This window comes from Betta splendens, chromosome 7 (genome assembly GCF_900634795.4).
Source record: "Betta splendens chromosome 7, fBetSpl5.4, whole genome shotgun sequence".
Taxonomy (NCBI): domain Eukaryota; kingdom Metazoa; phylum Chordata; class Actinopteri; order Anabantiformes; family Osphronemidae; genus Betta; species Betta splendens.
This window is the reverse complement of record NC_040887.2, coordinates 13338922-13357992: the sequence shown is the minus strand read 5'-3', so window position 1 is coordinate 13357992 and position 19071 is coordinate 13338922. Positions and strand designations below refer to the sequence as shown.

Genomic DNA, 19071 nt, shown 5'->3' with positions numbered 1-19071 from the left:
GGGGCCAGATGACGAACTGGGCCCTGGGGCCCGGTGAGAGATAGCCTCAGTTAGAATAATGCTAATAGGGCCAATGGAGGACAAGCTAATTAAGGGCCTGGGCCTTTTGAGCCTGCCCTCTAAGAGGCTTGGAGTCAAGCAGGTGGTGAAGGCAATAAACAGCACACACTTGCTAAATACAGCCCATGTTTTACTATAAAAAAGTTCATAATTTAGCCAGATATGATATCCTGCATTACACTCACATAGCGGAAATATTCAACACTAAGAGACTAAAACACAAACTTAGACAAGTCACTATTTGCACTTTCTACTTTTGTCCCTCCGACTTCTTAAGCCAGTCCGTCTCCACGTACGCCCTCACTTCCCCCACTGTGCATCTCTTCTCCACGTCCACCGCCAGGAGCTTAGCAAACATCTCCATGGCTTCGGGAGTGAACCGTCTCCACAGGGGAGGGACGTCCTCCTCCTCCTCCTCCTCCTCCTCCTCCTCCTCCTCCTCCTCCTCCTCCTCCTCCTCCTCCTCAGGCCTCTTCTCCGTTTTGCACCAGTCAGCGAACTCCTGGTAGAAGTCGTCGGACTCTGAGCAGCGCTCCCAGGGGAAGTAACCGGTGAGGATGCAGAAGATAACCACTCCGAAGGCCCAGGTGTCCAGGCTGGGCTCCACGCTCAGGGGAGGGGCCGTCACTTCCTCCTGGCCGTCCAGCAGGGCCATGGTGCACAGTTCTGGGGCCATGTAGGGCAGCGTGCCCGTGATGAAACGTATGAGGGTGCCTCTCTTCTGGGCCAGGCCGAAGTCTGCCAGCTTGACCTGGCAGCAGTGGTTGTCCAGCAGGAGGATGTTCTCTGGCTTGACGTCGCGGTGGACCAGGCCGTGGCTGTGGATGAACTCCAAAGCGCTGGCGATCTGGAGGACACAGCGTTTTACTGAAGACTCTGGGATGCCCACCTGGAAAAACACAATGTGAAGGATAAGAATTGCATTCACCTCTGGCAATTTCCGCCACCGTCCCACTCACCTTTGGCTGGATGACAGCAAACAGGTCCTTCCCAATGACCAGCTCCTGGGCAAAGCAGTAGTGCTCGTGGGACTGGAAGGCGATGCCAAAGAGGCCCACGATGCAGGGGTGGCAGGAAAGGTGCAAAGAGATGCAGTACTCGCGAAGGAAGCCTTGCAGCTTAGTGGAGGCTTTGGGCATCACTTTCAAGGCCATGGGCGTCCCTGCAGAGCAGCCATATGTTACTTTGGCTATAATTATAACTCTTAATGCACATATTCAGCTCTCTACATCAACCACTTGTTACTCCTCATTCGCCATTTTACAGCCCTCGTTGACTTATATCCCAAACCCGCCCTCGTACCCCTGAAGCGGTGCGTCACCAGCAGCACTTTGCCGTATTTGCCCCGGCCGATCTCCTTGATGACGTTGAAGTGCTCCTGGATCTCCCGCTGCCCGAGGCTTTGAGCCGTCAGTTCCATCAGCTCGTCGATCAGGCTCCCGTCAGCCAGGCCCAGCTCGATCATCGCTGCCCAGCGTGGAGAACAAAGATCAGTTTGACATGGCCTGAGCGTCACACATGCTGTATGTGCGTCTGTTTGAGTTTTGACTTCATTTTCAATGAAGTGCTCTGCTTTAAATCCCTGCAGGAGACGCCGACAGAGCATTGGAACGATTTGCAGACTCCCTCCTCTCGCTGACATCCTTGGGCTTTCACTCCAGCTTTAAACACGTTTGATTTATGACACGATCAGATAACAAATCGCACGGAGTAGGTTTGTTTCAGCAGAACCAACCCTGAATAGCCCCTTATAGTGTAAACATCCCTTACATTACATTATCATTATCATGTCCCTGTCATGTATGTCTACACTACTCTGACTCTAACTGCAAGAAAACACACAAGTTTAAGTCAATTGCTTTAATCTTTGGGGTAGTTGTGATTTGCAGTTACTGCTGGTTTGGGTTGGCTGACGGTTTGGGGTTGAACGAGTGTAATAAATACTTACTATACTACTATACTGTTGATCTGACCACAGAAAGATTATTATGAGTTGGGGTAATGTTAAAATGTCATGCCAAAGATACATACAATTGTGTACATTAGTTTATAAACTTTGGTTTTTTAGTCAAAACTATATGATGTTTATAGTTTTTATTATTATTAAGTTTTCATTAAACTATGTCGACATTTTTAATCAGGAATATTGCATTTTATTAATTTATTATCATTTATGTATTTGTAACACACAGCATTACACCTGATTATAAAATATGTGTATTTTGTACACTTGAATCAAACATTAAAAGTTTTAGCAGTAGAATTTTGGGGTAATACAGCATTAATAACTATGTACAGTACAGATTAATCAGTGATCCATTTGAAGTCTTACCTCTTTACTTTAGCTTCTTTTCCAAACACACACACCGGACTCTGAGAACAGGCACAGCCACAAACCACCACAGGGATCTTAAAATACAACGACTCAGCAGAGAGCGGACGTGCAGGTTCGCTGTCCGTCCTCACCTTCGCCGCTGCTGCTGCTGCTGCTGCTGCTGGCGCATGGGTCGATGTGCCCCGTGGACCTACTGTAGGAGCTTTACTCAACTGCTGGGAAGGAGACAGAGCCCACTTTGACAGCTGATTACAAACTGCTCTACAAAGGGCAGACCCACATGCACACTGGCCTACATACAGTAGGCACACACACACACACACACACACACACACACACACACACACACACACACACACACACACACACACACACACACACACACACACACACACACACACACACACACACACTATGTAAGTAACTATGCTACTAGTAAACAGTAGGAGGTCGAAGGGAATACTTTATTATGTATAGCTAGTTGTACACCAACATAATGCTGCACCTCCGCTGGCATCTGTGCAACAGCTTGGCTTCATGTCTGTGAGAAGAAGATCCACCTCGCAATGAGCCTGTTAGCCTGGCGAGAGTCGTACCTTCAGCTAGAAGCCAGGCATGCACTCAAGCCGTGGCCCAAATACGCAAACAAATCCCCCGGAGTGTTGCCCACGATGCAGGACGGTCTAATGGAGAGTTGACGTCTGCACCTGTGCATAGGTCTTTGTGTGTGTTACAATTAGCCAAGGCTTGTGACCTCTTGCACCGCAGCCCTCGGGGATGAACTCTAGGGCCAACAAGCATCACGAGGGGAGTGATAGTACAACTGAGAGAACAAAATATTTATAGGGTGGAATTTTATAATCGCTGAAAGGTGGGTTTTTGCACTTTGAAACGTATTTGGATAAGCTAAAGATAACTGTGGTGGAGATAAATGGTAGAAAGTGCTTGGGAACAATGCAGGAATGTCCCAAAGGGGATGTTCTGTGGCCACTTGGACTTGAACAGCACCTTTGGGATAAAACACGAGCTGGATGAATGAGAATATCCACGGGCAGGATGACGGAACAAAGGCTTCTTTCTCAGATGTCTAAAACAGAGACAGAATGTAAATGTGTCTATATACAGTATATAATGTAATCTATTTAAAAGTTTCCTGTTACGCTCTGTATCGGTTGCCTAATGTCTGAGCAAGCATCCTGAGTGCTCAATCACGCTGCTGGCACTGAATAAAGTTATGTTGTGGACATTCGGGATCATCATGTTACGCTGTCACCACAGATGGTGGTCATGTCGTGTTTGGGATCTTTTACATCCCAGGATTGTGTGGAGGAGTCTTCAAGGCGCCAGACTGGGTCCATATCCTAACTTTTCCCCGTCCCATCACCAGCTCGGTGCAGACGGCTCCTCTGGCAAAGATATAGAGATCAATGTGAAAACGCGGCGTACTTTCAACTGTCAGCTGGTGTGTGGTCATTTGCTGCAATTATTATTAGAGCGGCTAAGAAGTTACGAGGCCAATGCTTCCAAAACACTAATCTAATTTCTGCTGATCTGGTCGAGTAGACCGGCCGTGGTGACTGAAGTCAGTGGTTGAGCCATTGAGCTCTTACGAAACACTATGACATTTGAGAAACTGCGGGGTGGCTTTTGATAGAGGTAGATCAAATATTGCAGTTCCAGAGCATTTTGATTGATCACAAGCTTAAGAATTACCTCAAAACATGGCTGGCTACTACTTTCCAAAGAATGTCTGCTTTCAAATGCTTGGAGATGCTGAACATTCACAAAACTGCTGAACAAGGCCATCGTAACATTAGTGTTACTACAATATGTGCAGTGTTTCCTCTTTTCTGCCTTACAAACTCGAGGTATTGCCGCAATACCAGCCGAACAGAGGGGGGGGGGGTGGATGACAGTTCAACCTCAGGCTGAAGAAACCCGGCCCCGTGTGAAATGACAGTATGTTCGTCGCCCTTATCCACACCGTATGTGGCAGCTGTTCTGAACAGTGTCCAGGCCATTGATGTGAGATTGTGACTTCGATGACCTCCACATGCACGGGCCGGTACGCGAGATTTTCAGACGTGTGGAAAGGCCCATTGTTTTTTAAAAGTCTTAGCATAAAGTGTGCTTCTGAGCACGCACAATATAAAAAGGGATGCAATGGTTCACCCAAGGTAGAACCCTGCTGCACTGTAAGCACCTGCTGTGACGATTCTGGGTATAAGGTTCTTCATCAGAAACGCCATCTTTGCAGTTTAACGCCTGCTAACAGATGGTACATCTTGCACCATTGTCCACATGCTGCCATGGGAGCCTTTCACGCAACACACATTGATGTCTAGCTTCTCAAAGGTTATGAATACCACCCCTAAACTAATCATCCTCAGCTACTGTGGAATACTGACATCACCTGATTATTTATCCCTAAATCATCTGCTAATCCTAGTAGAAGAATAACAAACCACAAACCACAATGAAAGAGAAAACAAGAAGCACACAATGCACAAAAAAGGTCAAAAATTAGGTAAAAGTACCCAGATACAATGAAAAGACGAGAATCAAACTTGATCGCTGTGTTCATCATCACATGTACATTAGTAATTGAAGTCATGCATTCATCAAAGAGCACTCAGTAGTGTTTGTGTAATGTACTACAAAATACCTCTGATGAAATGTGCATGTACGTACATCAGTGGTGGAACGAGGGCGGGGGTTCAGCGGGGCTTAATATAGAAGGTTAGTAAGTGGACGGAGCGACAGCAGTGCTAGTGTTGACAGAGTGGGTGAAGACAGGCTGCTAAGGATCGGGTTTACGCTGGCCTGATAAAGCCGTACATCTGATTCTAGCTTTAACTCAGCACTACCCGTCTGTGCTTTACTGCCACTACTTTAACCTGACATGTGACAAAGTTTAAAGCTAAAAGACTAAGGAGAGAAGAGGAAATAACTGCACGGGGACCTTCTTGTCGGTGTAACCTTTTGTATAGAGTGCTCTGTCTGATGTGTGTCTGGTTCCCCTCCAGGACCTCTGGGACCTGTCTTCTCTGTTATGATGTATACACAGAAACTATCCCTGCCATGCGCTCAATATGTAGGATGGATCCGGACGAGGCTCAAATTAAGGCATAATTTATGGTCGGGCGAAATATCTTCTAAATATAGAACTAGAACACACGGAGCCAACAACAGCTAAGACGTTTGTGTATGTGTTTTTCTCCAACGGGCTGTTTTGGGAGACCTGAGCCCCATTTACCCTTTACAGCACACCAAACACCGACCCCACTGGCTGACTAATAAGACTCAAGTTGGTAAAATGGTGGGAAACTTAGCTGAAACATCACTGTGACCTGGACTTGGTTCTTACAAAGGAAACACTGAAACGGCAAGTCTTTATACCAATACAATGGCTTTTCAGTATTAAAGGGGCCATAGAGTGTGTTGTTATAATATTTAATATACTAATTCTGGTCTTTGATCTGACTATTTCTGATTTTCAATAAATAACAATAATTATTTGTGGGGATTGTTTGGGAGGAGACAGGCATTTGTGGTCCCCAGAAGATTAATCCTAATGATGTGTTGATTTAGGATCTTCTAGCAGAAGCGACAGTTAGCTGGATTAACCTAAATGTCAGTTCATGGGCCCCACAGAACGAACTCGGACGGGTGGCATTCACCAAGCGCCTCCAACTTGTTCAGTCCCTGTAAGCTTCATAGTCTGATGGATGAAAAGTTTCGCTTGTTCGTCTAATCTTGGTTCTTCTAGGACACAACCTCTGCGACTGTGACAAATGGATCGCTGAGCTGTGATAGCAGCACAGGTGGCTGCAGGGTGATGGATACGATGCCTGGCTTTAGAGGGGCTATGGTCAGGATGCATGTTTTATGATGCCCCGTGCTCCTGCCAAGGCAAATATCAAACGGCGGAATGAGGAGCAGCGATTGAGGGAGTCGCATCGGGGTCGCGTTACCGTGCGAAGCTCTCGCCCCCCCCCCCCCCCCGTCTCTCTCCTCCTTCCCCATGCATGTTTTTTTCCGAAACAGCCCCCCTCACAATGCAGCCCTCGCCGTCCCACAGCGGGCCCGGTGGCTGGTGCTAATTGAGATAATTGCGTGGCACGGCGCTGAGCCGTGGCTGCGTGGGTCCAGTTATTCCTGTCATGGGGTAACAGGGTGGCGCGCGGATTCCACAGAGATTTCACAGTTGGACTGGCATCGCGGCGCAGGCTGTAATCCTCCGAGGACTTCCAAGTTGCTGGATACAGTCTGTTGTGTTGTGTCAACAGCTACTGTTATAGTAGAGTGTGATGGACCTCCGAGAATAGATCTGAGACCTTAGGCGAAGGTACTTTGATAAGCAAACGTCTCAGTGTCTGTATGTTTCATTAAGGCTTGAAAATCATTCATAGGCAGACATTTCTCAAGACATTCACAGTATTTTAAGGAGGAGCTTAACCCTTGCGTTGGTTTGTGAGCACTCTTTTAACATCAGGTGTGTGAATAAATTCACTGCGTAATCATAGTAGGAGCGGCAGGTCTCTGAGCTGTGGTAGCGAAGTGTAAAGGTTCGACCGCTGTCGTGATGACAAGCTGACAAATCTGGAATTTCCTGCGGAAGATTCCTCCCTTTGTGTTTCTGTGCTGCACGCCTCCAGCTGACAGGTGGTGTTTACAGTTACACAACTCCCTCGTTCTGTGCAGCTACATGATCCTATGACACCAGAACAGCAAAGCCAGCATCAGTCAAAAATGTTGTTGTTCCTACTTGGTCTCTAAAGTTCCACTGTCCTTTAATGCGCTGGCTTTGCTCCCTGACTGGGTTACAGGAAACTGGTGAACTGGCTCCATCTAGTGGCACTAAAGGGAAACACACACGGGCCGTGTCCTGCAGGCCTGGCTGTCCACGTCTGACTGGTCTTTTTTAGTATGTGGAAGCGCTATGAAATGCAAGTTAAAAGAGACATAAAATTAAAGTATTTTTTGCACAGTCCAATCAACACAGAGCAACAAGAGAGTTTTTATAAACAAATCTTCCAAATAAAATGTCCCTGAAACAAAACAACAAACAAAAGCTCCACTTTACAGGCATCAGTGAATATAAAAATGGCATTCGTCAGTGAGTCATGCCATATATTAATAATACTCCTCGCTTTGAGCCATTTAAAAATAGAATAGAAAAATCCCCATCATCTTGACATCACACACTGTGAAACAAACATCCTGCTTCCCTCCTCCAGTTCAGCAGATGGGCCCACGCTCACCAGCAGCCACCTGTGAAAGATGCTCCGTCCGCTAGACTCGCATTTACACTTGGCTGGGAGACAGCAGGGGGCCTGCGGTGCGTCCCGCCCCCGTGTAACCGGGCCCTCCCCTCGCCGGGCCAGCTCCAGCCGCACGCTTGGCCCCCTGACAGGCGTCTCCCTCGGACCCCTGCGAGGGCGCCCTCTTAGTTCGCACTTCATTTACATGGCGCACGGCATAGCGCTACGTTGCACCGCGTCCCCTATCAGGTGAAATGTAAATAGAAGATCCTGTTACTGTCAGGCGGTTCTGACACCGATGCTGCATCCAAACGCAGGGTCTGAGCGGGGATTCGGGCCAGACAGCTGCTCATGGCGACAAAGCAAGTAAATCTCCAAACTGCGTTTTCCCTGTTTTTGTATGAGGCTGTGTTACATGTAGCTTTTCTTCTTTTTGTAGCTGCAGCTCTGAACGACAGCGAACCCATGTCGTGTCCACCGTATGCCAGCGAGGACTAAACTCACAGTGCGATGATCGTGTGCACAAGGAGGTGAGTGTGAGAGGTCACGCTGACACGCTCTGTCTTGTGTGTGTTTTTTCTGTAGAGCTAATGTAAAACAAACAAGAAACAGGAAGGAGATTGTTTTGAAAGTTAAATGTGGCAGACTTGACTTCTACAGAAAGAGGAACCGTGTCGACCTTTTCCCGTAAAGCTTGTGTGTTAAAAAGATAAAATCAACAACCTAATATTGTGAAACAGAAATAATTGTAAATGTGATATTAACTATTTATATAATAAATTTAAATACTAATTCTTACTGTAAAATGCACCAAGCTTAACACACATAATAAAAGCTCTTTAGACCGTTTGGAGTGACCTTAAAACCAGTAGAGGGCGCTCTGACATAAGTAGACACTTGTTCTGTGCAGCATGATCCTAAAATATTGACTTATATTTGATGATATGATATTGATATATTTGATAATTATAAATTATATTTATTTTTCTATATATCTTAAAGATAATATGACTGAAGGAGTTATTTTGAGACACCACAATATAAAAAAGCATTTTTTTCCTGAAGTAAATTAAGTACTGGAATGCATTTCTCATTATAAATACTTTGATTACTACAAGATGAATAAGAGCGCTGATTGTTCAGCTATGACTTAGACAGTCTGCTTCAGAGCAGAAAAGAAAATGTCCTTATCTCTTCAATCCAGATGGCAGCATGGTCACCACTGTTTTTTCACGGTTCACACTTCTTGTGAGGCTCCTTCCTTCCTCTTCAGACTGAGGTCTCTGGTTTCTAAGAACTGAGGCTGAGCCGTCTTGTGGCGAACTAGTAGCTCCCCACAAACAGCACGGAAACGTTCTCCTTCTTTATTCGTCACTTTGCCTGAAACATTGCTGGTGATTCGCAGATGATTCGCAGAGTATAACACGCAGATCTCAGTGCATGATGTTTGTATGTTGCTACAAATATTTTTTATTTAATTCATTCTATTTTTTTTTATTATTCTTTAATTCAATTCTTTTTTGCACATAGGATTTCTTTTTTATTTAATTTTTGTTTTCTCCTGTGCTATTTCCATCTACAAACCTTTTTATAACCTGATTACTGGAAAGCAGAATATTGGTCAGGGAATCTCTTACTAGCAGGTAACTAGGAGACTGGCAACACTGCAGCTCATCAGGGGCCCAGTCACGTTTTATCAGAACCTTGTCTGTACCTTCTTGCATTATTGGAAGTGAAGAGATTTCTTGTTAAAGGGTCAAAAATCATCAGCGCACCAGCGACTGCTTATCTGCTTCCAGCTACAGTTGAGAGCAGCATAATGGCAAACGGCATTAATCCTGCAGCAGGTTTGCGTTGTTCTGACAGTTGAAGGATGTGTGTGCTTCAAAGTGCACGGATGCTTTTCCTCATGCCCGCGGCACCAGAATGTGAGCTCTGAGATTTGGGCCACACTGAGCTGGCGCCAGCTACAGAAAAAAAGGCCAACATCGGTTAAATTGTGTTGCTCCCCTCTGATGCCAGGCTGCAGCACGTTGCTATGGTAACAGAGGAGTCGGGCTGGCAGCCAGACCCTGCAGTGTGCAGTCCCACCGCATCGACGGCAACCTAAAAGCGTTTCTCACCCTCGCACGCACAGACTCACTTGACCGTAGCGTGCATAATACTGGGCCACATACGGAGCACGCGCTGCACAGACACACACACACACACACACACACACACACACACACACACACACACACACACACACACACACACACACACACACACACACACACACACACACACACGCGCAGGCTCATTCACGCACTAATACACCACAGCGCGTCATGAGCATCACGGCGTGTTTGCGTGGGTACCCTGCGTTGGTCACATGTGGGCGTGGCGATCGTCAATGCGTATCGACACCGACGACCAGTTTGAAGCTCCCTTTGTGTTTGAACACGCAACTGGTGCCGGGAACCACGAGGCCCGCGTGTGTCACCGAACCCGACGTCAAGATGTCTTATCACAATGACTCCAGCGCCGCTCCACACACATGAGCCGCTCCTGGGCATTCTCTCTCTCTCTCTCTCTCTCTCTCTCTCTCTCTCTCTCTCTCTCTCTCAGTAAATATTAAGATGGTCTCTGCGTTGCTAAATCCTCTGTAGTGGTTACCAAAGATTTCACAACAGTAACGAGCTGAAACCTTTGCCTTTGTCTACACCTGCTGTTACTGAAAGGTCACATAAACATGATACGCACACAAACGCAGTCACTTACGGGAATGACACAAAACACACATGTAGGCGTTGTGTACATGACCCTCTTACCAATCCTGTGCAGTCCTGTAGTTTCTATGAAGCCTTTTTGCGTCATTCACCACTTTATTAGGGACGGGATAAGGTTATAATTTCTCTGTTTTTAAAGTCCAGCTCTCTGAAGGTCACCGTAGGCGATGGATCATCTCGCACATGAGTCTGATCTCTGTGTGGCACCAAACACCCCGGGGGCTTCGTGTCTTGGATTAATCTTGTTGGTTTTTGAAGTCCACCTGCTGTTGCAGGGGTTGTTTTTGTTTTTTTGGAACCAGAGAAGAAGAATCTGAACAGAAGGTGGAAACCGAGGTCTCAAGGGCTCTGAATTTACAGTATAAGCAACACAAATGTATATAAATACATGCAGAATAAGAACTGCAAGAAAAAAGGGAGTTATGAAATCACAGACCACCTGAACCTCATGAACCAGTGTCAAACATTCCGTCACACGAGCATTACCAAGAATAAAGAAAATAAACCTTTTAATGGCCTCAAATTAGAGATGCCACTCTGATGGCGAGACAAAGGTCTGTACTCTACAAGACTCCCCGTAACCTAATAGCCCTCATAACATGCCTTCAAATTCCCTTTGACCCCAATTTCATCGTGCCCTTCCAGCTCTATGGGACGCCTGTGTCAGCAGTAATGGGATGTAACGGATGTGTGAGGGCAGTGCTGTGTGAGAACAGGCCCCGGCGTGGTCTCGGTCTATAGAGACCATGGGAAGAGGAGCGGGGTCCAGGCTACAGGCCTGCCTCCCTCCCTCCCTCCCTCACCCTCTCACACACAGGCGTGCGTGCCTCCTCTTCCCTACCTTTCCCCCTTTCGTGCACGCGTCTCCTCGTGGCTTTCTCCAGCTTTGTGCCATCACCCTCTTCGCCCGCTCCGACCCGTGATCTCCCTCTCTCCTCCCTGCTCCCCCTTTCATGCCCACGCCTCCCCTTCACGTCGCCTTTGTTTCACTGCCCCGGCGGAGTTCGAGGCGTGGAATGCGGCTGGCAGCGGCGTTGCACCTCCTCCTCTGGCATTCCCATGCTGGGTCATGGTGGGTGGGACTGAAAGCACGGGGGTCACGGCCCGAGGAAGTGAACTAGGAAGTTTTTAGAGAGTCTTCTAGGTGCATTGACTCTGTTTAGAAGCTCGTTCATGGCAGCAGACGACTTCCCAGTCCAAATACCTTCAAGTTTCTTTTCAGCAAACAAATGGCACCTTCACATAGTTTGGTGCATAAGAATCCATACTTCATTCATTCGTTCATAAATCTTAGTAGGACCTCATCTTCCTCATCAAAGCTCATAACATCGACTTGATGCATCTTTTCCTTCTAGCTATTTAGCAGCATGTGCTTGGTTCCTGCCCTCCTGCGCACAAAGAGAAATTAAAATATGGTTTCGTGCGCGGGGCTATTTCCTAGAAGCACTGGCCGTCTTCCAGATCAATGAGGTTCGTCTTTGTCCGGCGGTCACATTCCTCTCTCCTCTTAATGTGGGAAGAAGAACCTGTAGATGGGGCGAGGCGGGGGCGCGCGCACGCAGAAAGTAGACACCGGGTTTGTGGCTCCAACGGCCAGCGCCAGTGAAAGGATCTGTGTGTGGCGGTCGCAGGGATCCTGGGGCCTTTCTCCTCAGGGGCCTTTGTGTTTCATCCAAGGAGAGCAAGTTCACAAAGACACAAAGAAACCAGAAAAAGGAGGGAAAGCGAGGGGCAGACAGTTTTTTTTCTGCTCGGCACTTCTTTCTGTTTGACTTCAAAGGCTACCCTCTGGTGCTCCAACGCCCACCGTGATTGACATTTGGGGCGATTTAAGAGAGGCTCGGCTTTTTTTTTTGTCGCCGACACTTTGCTTTGTGTGGTCATGATGAGGGGAGATAAAGGAAGGATGCAGACTGAGATGCCACAGTGATACAACCCGAGACCCAGTGGGTATCACTGTGTGATACAGTGTCTAAACAGCAGTTCATTTTAGGCAAGAAAGTAGTTGTTTGTACTTTAATGTAGTTGTACTTACAGATATAGATCATTCTTACATTCATATCATCCAATTAGCCTTTCTATTCTTCCATCCCTGCTCTCATGTTACACACATAATAAATAACTACTTCCCACTATGGGAAGATCTCCATTAGAACCCACCGAGCATCTGCTAATGCTCCATTTAGCTTTCCAAGAAAGGCGGCTATCTTGGAATAGAAACACCAAGAGGACGGATCTGTGTTTGCATTATCGTCTGCCTGAGTGGTATAAGTGTCTCTTATCGAATATGCTCCCATTAGTGGGGCTGTGCGAGGCCGTATCATGTCCGCACATGCACATCCAGCAGCAGCGCAGGACGAAGGGGTGTGGGTAGAGTCCAAACACAAACACAGCACTGCCACCATGGGGCTTAAAGAGCATGCATTGCTTCGCTCGCTGTAAATGAGTCGGGCATTTCCTCCCTGGATCCTCATCCCCACAGCTTTCCATTAAGACCCTCATCAATCATTGGATCACAGGCTGAAACCCTCCTTGGTAGATCCAAAGCACCTCTTACTGGAGCTTATGAGGATCAAGAGCCCATTTTGTTTACAATACGACTGCTTTGAGAGCCAAAACTCAATGTTTGCATGTGTTTATTTTATTTATTATTTTATTCATTAATTAAAAAATGATACTATTGCTACTCTCTTATGTGCCAACCTGTCAGCAGAGGGATGTGAGTAGTCTCCGTATGGTGTACGACACATAATTGGGCTGAGATCAGGTTTAGGTAACAGTTCTCCTCCTCTTCACTCTCTCTCCCTTTTTGTTTCCTCTCCCGCTGCCTCCAGCTGTCAGCGTCACTCCATCTCCTCTTCCCCCCATCGCTCCTGCTGCAATCCTTTTCTCCGCACCACGGGATTCCCACTACTTCCCTCTCCAATCTTGTTTCATGGCAAGTGGCTCTCAATGAGGGACCGGTGGAGGAGGTGAACGAGGCAAGCGCGTTTAGGGTCGAGAGGAGGAGTCACTCCCTCATAATGGAGAATATTTGCATCACTGAAGGAGGAAATATGTGAATACTCCACTTTTCGTGATCATGTGTCAGATTAGATAAATGTGAAACCTCAGAGGTTGAGAGAAAATGCCCCCCTCACATGTGTAGTTGGTTTAGGGAAGCATTTAGTTTGTTCTGAGACTCATTTTATGCCACATTGCACTAGATAATATTGCCATAATCTTATATGTAAACCCACTCAAAGCACAAGGTCACTGATGAGCAGCTTTGACCATGTGGACATGATAGAGGTGATTTGTTCGGTAAGTGGGCACATTAGCATAAAAAGACAGTGATCATCTAAAATGCAATGCAGCAGTCACTGTATGTATCCTGGATGGTTTGACAGCCACGGGGGACTTTTAGCTCAGGTCACCGTGCTCCCACAAACCTCAGCCCATGTGTGTTAGTGCTTATCAGCCCACTACAACCCATGACCCTTCACCACGGAGGAAAGGAATGTATGGAAAGAGCCTTCCACCGCCACCCACGTGCAAGCGTGTCCAACAGATTCATCTGTTATGTGGCTAAAAGTGGAAACATACAGGAAACATTTCCTTTGTTTTAAATAACAAAACTTATCTTGTCACGGGCGACGGAATGAAAACAGTCGGCAAAATGGCAGATTCATCAACTTCAAATAAAATGTGAAACAAAAGAGAAGGGGACTGCAGCCACAGAGCGAACAATCCTCTGCTTTGCCTCCACATGGCCCCTAAAACACCGACCCCCCTCAAGTCTGCCCCTCCCTCCAACGGCCCCGTTGAACCCGTGAGTGTGTGAGACCCCGCCTGCTCAGCGGCCACAACAATAATGTCTGCAGCGTCTCGCTGGGGATTGCGAGTGTGTGTGTGTGTGTGTGTGTGTGTGTGTGTGTGTGTGTGTGTGTGTGTGTGTGTGTGTGTGTGTGTGTGTGTGTGTGTGTGTGTGTGTGTTTCCAAAGAGAAAGAGACCATGATAAGGTGTGTTTGTGTAGGCTTCCCCTGCAGAGACATCATTTCTTCTACCATGTAAATGTGTAACCAGATTTATTCAGAGTGTTTTTTGTTGTGTGTTCAGGACAAAGACTGCAGACACAGCATTGGCTGGATGGAAGGGGAGATGTTTTCAATGGTGCAAAACCAGCTCCAAAGAACACACACACACACACACACACACACACACACACACACACACACACACACACACACACACACACACACACACACACACACACACACACACACACAAAACAAAAAATTATAAAGTACAGATCTGTGAGAACTGAAAAACATCTGTACATTCTTGTTGGGCTGCCGCAGTCCTGCTTTGATGGGAGTTTGAATTTGAATGAAAGTGTCATTATTTCTGTTACTTTCTCCACTTGGATTCAAGGCTGCACTAAGTGTTCGTCGCGACGCGAGCTTGAGATTGAGGTCGCTCCTGATGACGATACACCGCAAAGCTGTCAACCACTGCAGAGCCGATGGTTCTGACACCTCCTCAGAGGGAGTGTTTCGTCCACTGGGAGCCTCTCGACCAGGCTGCTGAAGGAGAAAGGAGGCCGTGAATAGCTGAAGCTATTGCGTCAAAGCTCCTCTTAGATCCCAGTCTGTACAGAAAGTGTGTCAAGAGATTTCTAGCAGCAACGACAGCAAAGTAAGGTCAAGTGAATCAATGGAACTGTCTCTGTTACTTTCCTTATTATAAACTCCTATTGCTACATTTCCTCCTCATCATCCTATGAGCATGTGTGCGATGGTGAGTTTCTGACAGACAGAATGTGTGTAGGCAGAGCCCAGCACTGATGCGCAGGCTGGGACGGGAGGTCATTGAAACTAGGAAGGAGCATCACGTTATTGAATATTCTCCTTCAGGATCATCGCTTTACTCAATCTAAACCGTTTATCTCTCGTCCTCCGCTGACCTTATATTTGAGTAACACACTTAGCATGAGGTCCGGTTATATTTAGCAGATCTTAAGTCAATTCTGAGTCGACCTATCAAACCCTCGTGTGTTTAATGCGCTGATGCACTGTTGGTGTTTTGCACGGCACACGCTGGTGGATCTGTAGCAGGGTTTTTCCCAGTTTTCCCCTATTCCCAACCTTTCCTGTTTCATAAAATAACATAACATAACCAATGATTATAACTGTGACCTAAAGACCAATGACCACATACAAAAAAGAGGTCACCATTGAGTACTTTATGGATGTATTATATTAGATATTTATTCATTTCTTAAGTCCAGATCTCAGTGTCTCCTCTTGTGCTCTGCTAACGTTTTCCTCTAAGATGTCCTGAAACTGAACACGTCCTGAGCCTCCTCATCTGCATTCTCACTCAATAAAATGCGCTGCATTATCATAAAACGCACCTGGCACCTAGAACTTACGGTACAAGCAGAAATGCAGCCAAGGGGAGCGGACGCCCACTGAAAATAACCAGATCATACGCTTGTGGCTGTCAACTGGCCAATACCTTTCATACATCTGAGAAAAAATCCAATAGGGAAATGAATACGTGGTTTTGATGAACACACGTAAGGGCTTGTCTTTAACTTCACCTTCAAAGGTGATGGCCTCCCTCAAGGGGCCCATTTATGGAGATAGAATCCTACAAACAGTCCTGTTTTAAATATGAACTACAATATAATGCAACACGCTCAATTATCCACCATACGTCGCTACACATATACATAATGAATAAAGCAAACATGCATAATTAACACGCACGCTGCACGCATGCAGCATATGGCCTGCACATGTGTTGGCCGTGTCAGCATCACGCCTAAACAAACCCTCACACATGTTTGGTCAGCTCCCACAGAACAAACCCGCTCACCGCTATCGCATCGGTTCCGACACAGGTCGTCAACGGCATTAAGCTGATTCAAGCGTAATGAGCTCCATCTATGGTTTATGGCCACGCTCCCACATCAGTATGATAAGCACGGTTGCTTGCTGCACAGCAATAAGATAGAGCCACAGCAGCAGAATGGGTTCACTGTCGTCTGCGCTGCTTGTGTAAACCAGCTGAGCAAACCCCAATTAGGGTCTGTTACTGCACAGGAATGAACCCAACCCCCTCACAGGAAAGCATCAGCTGATCGGTATATTTATCTAATTGATGGCGTGGGCACTGTCACCTGACGGAAAGATAAGCATAACCGCACACACGCCGCGACATTAGACCCAAAGGAAGAATCTCGGAGCCATCTCACATGATCTTATCGAAGCTGACAGGATCCACGAGTCTCTCACATTGGTCCTTTTACATTCCCCACATTCCTCCCGGTAACATTTGCGGTTTCGGTTGCGCTCTGGCCTTTTTCACACTTTACGGCCCCCGTGCGGAGCCGGGCTGAGCCGCAGCCGGACCCGCTCCACCTGTCCCCTGCCGGCGCTTTGGACTTGACGTCGAGCGGGAGCGGTTCTATGCACCAACAGAGCGGAGAGGAGGAAGGAGAGCGCCCCGGCCTTTTTAGCGGAGGGTCAACCTGACTGATGTCATCCGTGACCGTCGGGCATGAGATAACTCTCAGCTCGCTTTCACCGCGGCTCCTTTTCCTTATAAGGGCGTCTTCATTCATATTAAGGCTAAGTTATTATTAGCGCGGCCGAGGCACAGTAGGTTTTCCACTGCGGGAAAAGCAAATGACACATATTCACATCACTGCTGTGTTTGGCCAGCGTAGACCACAATAAATACAAGTGGATAAATTAAGCAAGCAGCTTGATATTTGGCTCACTCACTGCATCATTGACTCAGTGAGGATAAAACATTGTCCTTTCTGGACCTCTAGTCTCCTCCTGAAGGGGACAGATGAGATGCGTAAAGGTTTTTTTTTTGTGTATATACCAACTGATGCACACACTGACAGGAATACACCCATGCATCAGAAATAAGCCCTCTCAATCCACTGGGGGCTCCCTACTGCCAACTTTGGTGCTCGACAGCTGCAGCTCAGTGTGGCTCCTCTTACCCTGCGAAGGCACAACTATGCTTCACCATCAGCACTAAAAAGGACACCTACCTATTAATAACTCAGTCGTGGGAAGCTCACTTTGGCAGATATTTATGTCAGACTCCTCTCAGCAAAACTAAAATGAGGTGAAATTTAGCAATAGCACCGAGGAGCAGGCTGGAAACCACTGCATGCATGTGCAGCACATTCGAAACCGCCGGCGCCGTGAATTATTTAATAGCGGTGTGTAAACGAAAACGGTGCATGTGTTGCAAACAGAGGGATTCCCTGCCTGTGTGTGTGTGTGTGTGTGTGTGTGAGTGTATAGGTGGGTGGATAGTGTCATGTGTGTATGTGAGAGTCGTGCTAAGCGGGGGAAGCCCCCCTCCCCTCGTCTCTGCCTCTGCAGTAAGCCTCACCCATCCGACAGCCAATCAGATCACGGTTAGAGGAGAGGAGAAAATGATGGAGGCAGCCATGCTGGTGATGGTGTCTGCTTGCAGTGATGGGCGTAGGTGCCTGTGTGTGTGTGTGTGTGTGTGTGTGTGTGTGTGTGTGTGTGTGTGTGTGTGTGTGTGTGTGTGTGTGTGTGTGTGTGTGTGTGTGTGTGTGTGTGTGTGCTAGATTTACAGACATGTGTCTCACAAATGTTTTGTGAAAATTGGGATATAGTGTACATGACGATGTATCGGATTCATCTCTTTTGTTTCGAGTTGGAGCTGCATGCAGGGAGGGAAGCCGGCAAGCAGAGAGAAGCTCGCAGTGTGTATATGTCGTGCCCGCATCTGCGTCTGAGTTATAATGTGATTCAGGAGCACGTACGGAATGACGCATTCGTGAGGAGGATTTAAGAAAAACTGCGTCACCCCGGCACAGAGGGCGTCGACATCATTCAACAGGATACTGGCATGAGGTGGGGATGAGCAAAACGGCAGGAAACGACAGGAGGTCACTGTGTCAGATACGACCCCAGCATTTGAGCTAAATAATATTATTGTATATATAATAATATATTAACATTCAAATGACATTATGCTCAAGACTAATTAATACATTATTATTCCCCAAACAACTCTTGATTATTTACTGGCTGACTGACCAAATGTTGCTTTGTCTGATAAAACATGATTTATAAACATAATTAATTAATTAATTAATTTAAACACTTAAATATATAATTGCCACAATCACACTACAAGACCTTTTTACTGTGCAACAGTAAAGTACAAGTAAACATGAAGTTAGCTGGAAATGCTTTTGTAAACATTTTGACCTATGTGCTAATAAAGGGGGAAGCTTGGTTGTGACAGTGCAAAGACAACTGATGAGACTATATTGCAATTTGAACAACAAGAACCGACAGCTTTTGCTTCCAAAGCATAAACATTATTAGTATTAAGTGTTAAGTTCTAAACGTCTGTGTCGTTGCCGAGCTGCTATTCACTAACATGCACAGAGCGTGACCAGTCCGGGTCTGCAGGTCAAAGGTCAGCCACACTCAGTGACCGAGTCAAGATAAATGGGGACTGAGCTTTGATGTGACAATGGCATTACTCTGGATGCTTTCCCTCGTGGAATTGGTTCTCATCCCATAATTGCTCAAGGGAAGATGCTGGGATCTGGCATGAGCCCAAACAAGATGGAGAGTCATGAAA

General features: G+C 46.8%; 1 protein-coding gene and 1 long non-coding RNA gene across 2 annotated transcripts; one reads left to right on the top strand and one right to left on the bottom strand.

The window, feature by feature from the left end:
* Positions 1–177: 177 nt before the first annotated feature.
* On the bottom strand, positions 178–4102 carry si:dkey-8e10.3 (serine/threonine-protein kinase SBK1). The gene is made up of 3 exons (XM_055510406.1): positions 1363–4102; positions 1020–1222; positions 178–949 (listed from the first exon to the last, which is right to left on the bottom strand). Exons 1-3 carry the CDS (start codon positions 1700–1702, stop codon positions 311–313), a joined length of 1182 nt encoding a protein of 393 aa, XP_055366381.1. The 5' UTR covers positions 1703–4102; the 3' UTR covers positions 178–310.
* A 3787-nt stretch (positions 4103–7889) lies between these two features.
* Positions 7890–16175, top strand: LOC121202346 (uncharacterized). The gene is made up of 3 exons (XR_005897893.2): positions 7890–8025; positions 8099–8189; positions 13265–16175. It is a non-coding gene; the product is annotated as an uncharacterized LOC121202346 (long non-coding RNA).
* Positions 16176–19071: the final 2896 nt, after the last annotated feature.

What these genes read in the sequence shown, in the direction of transcription:
- si:dkey-8e10.3 (XM_055510406.1), bottom strand. Translation starts at nt 1,702, where the DNA reads ATGTCAGCGAGAGGAGGGAGTCTGCAAATCGTTCCAATGCTCTGTCGG. An exon ending in GGTGACGCACCGCTTCAGGG is followed by an intron (nt 1,223 to 1,362) that starts GTACGAGGGCGG and finishes GCTGCTCTGCAG; the next exon opens with GGACGCCCATGGCCTTGAAA. An exon ending in TTGCTGTCATCCAGCCAAAG is followed by an intron (nt 950 to 1,019) that starts GTGAGTGGGACG and finishes GTGTTTTTCCAG; the next exon opens with GTGGGCATCCCAGAGTCTTC.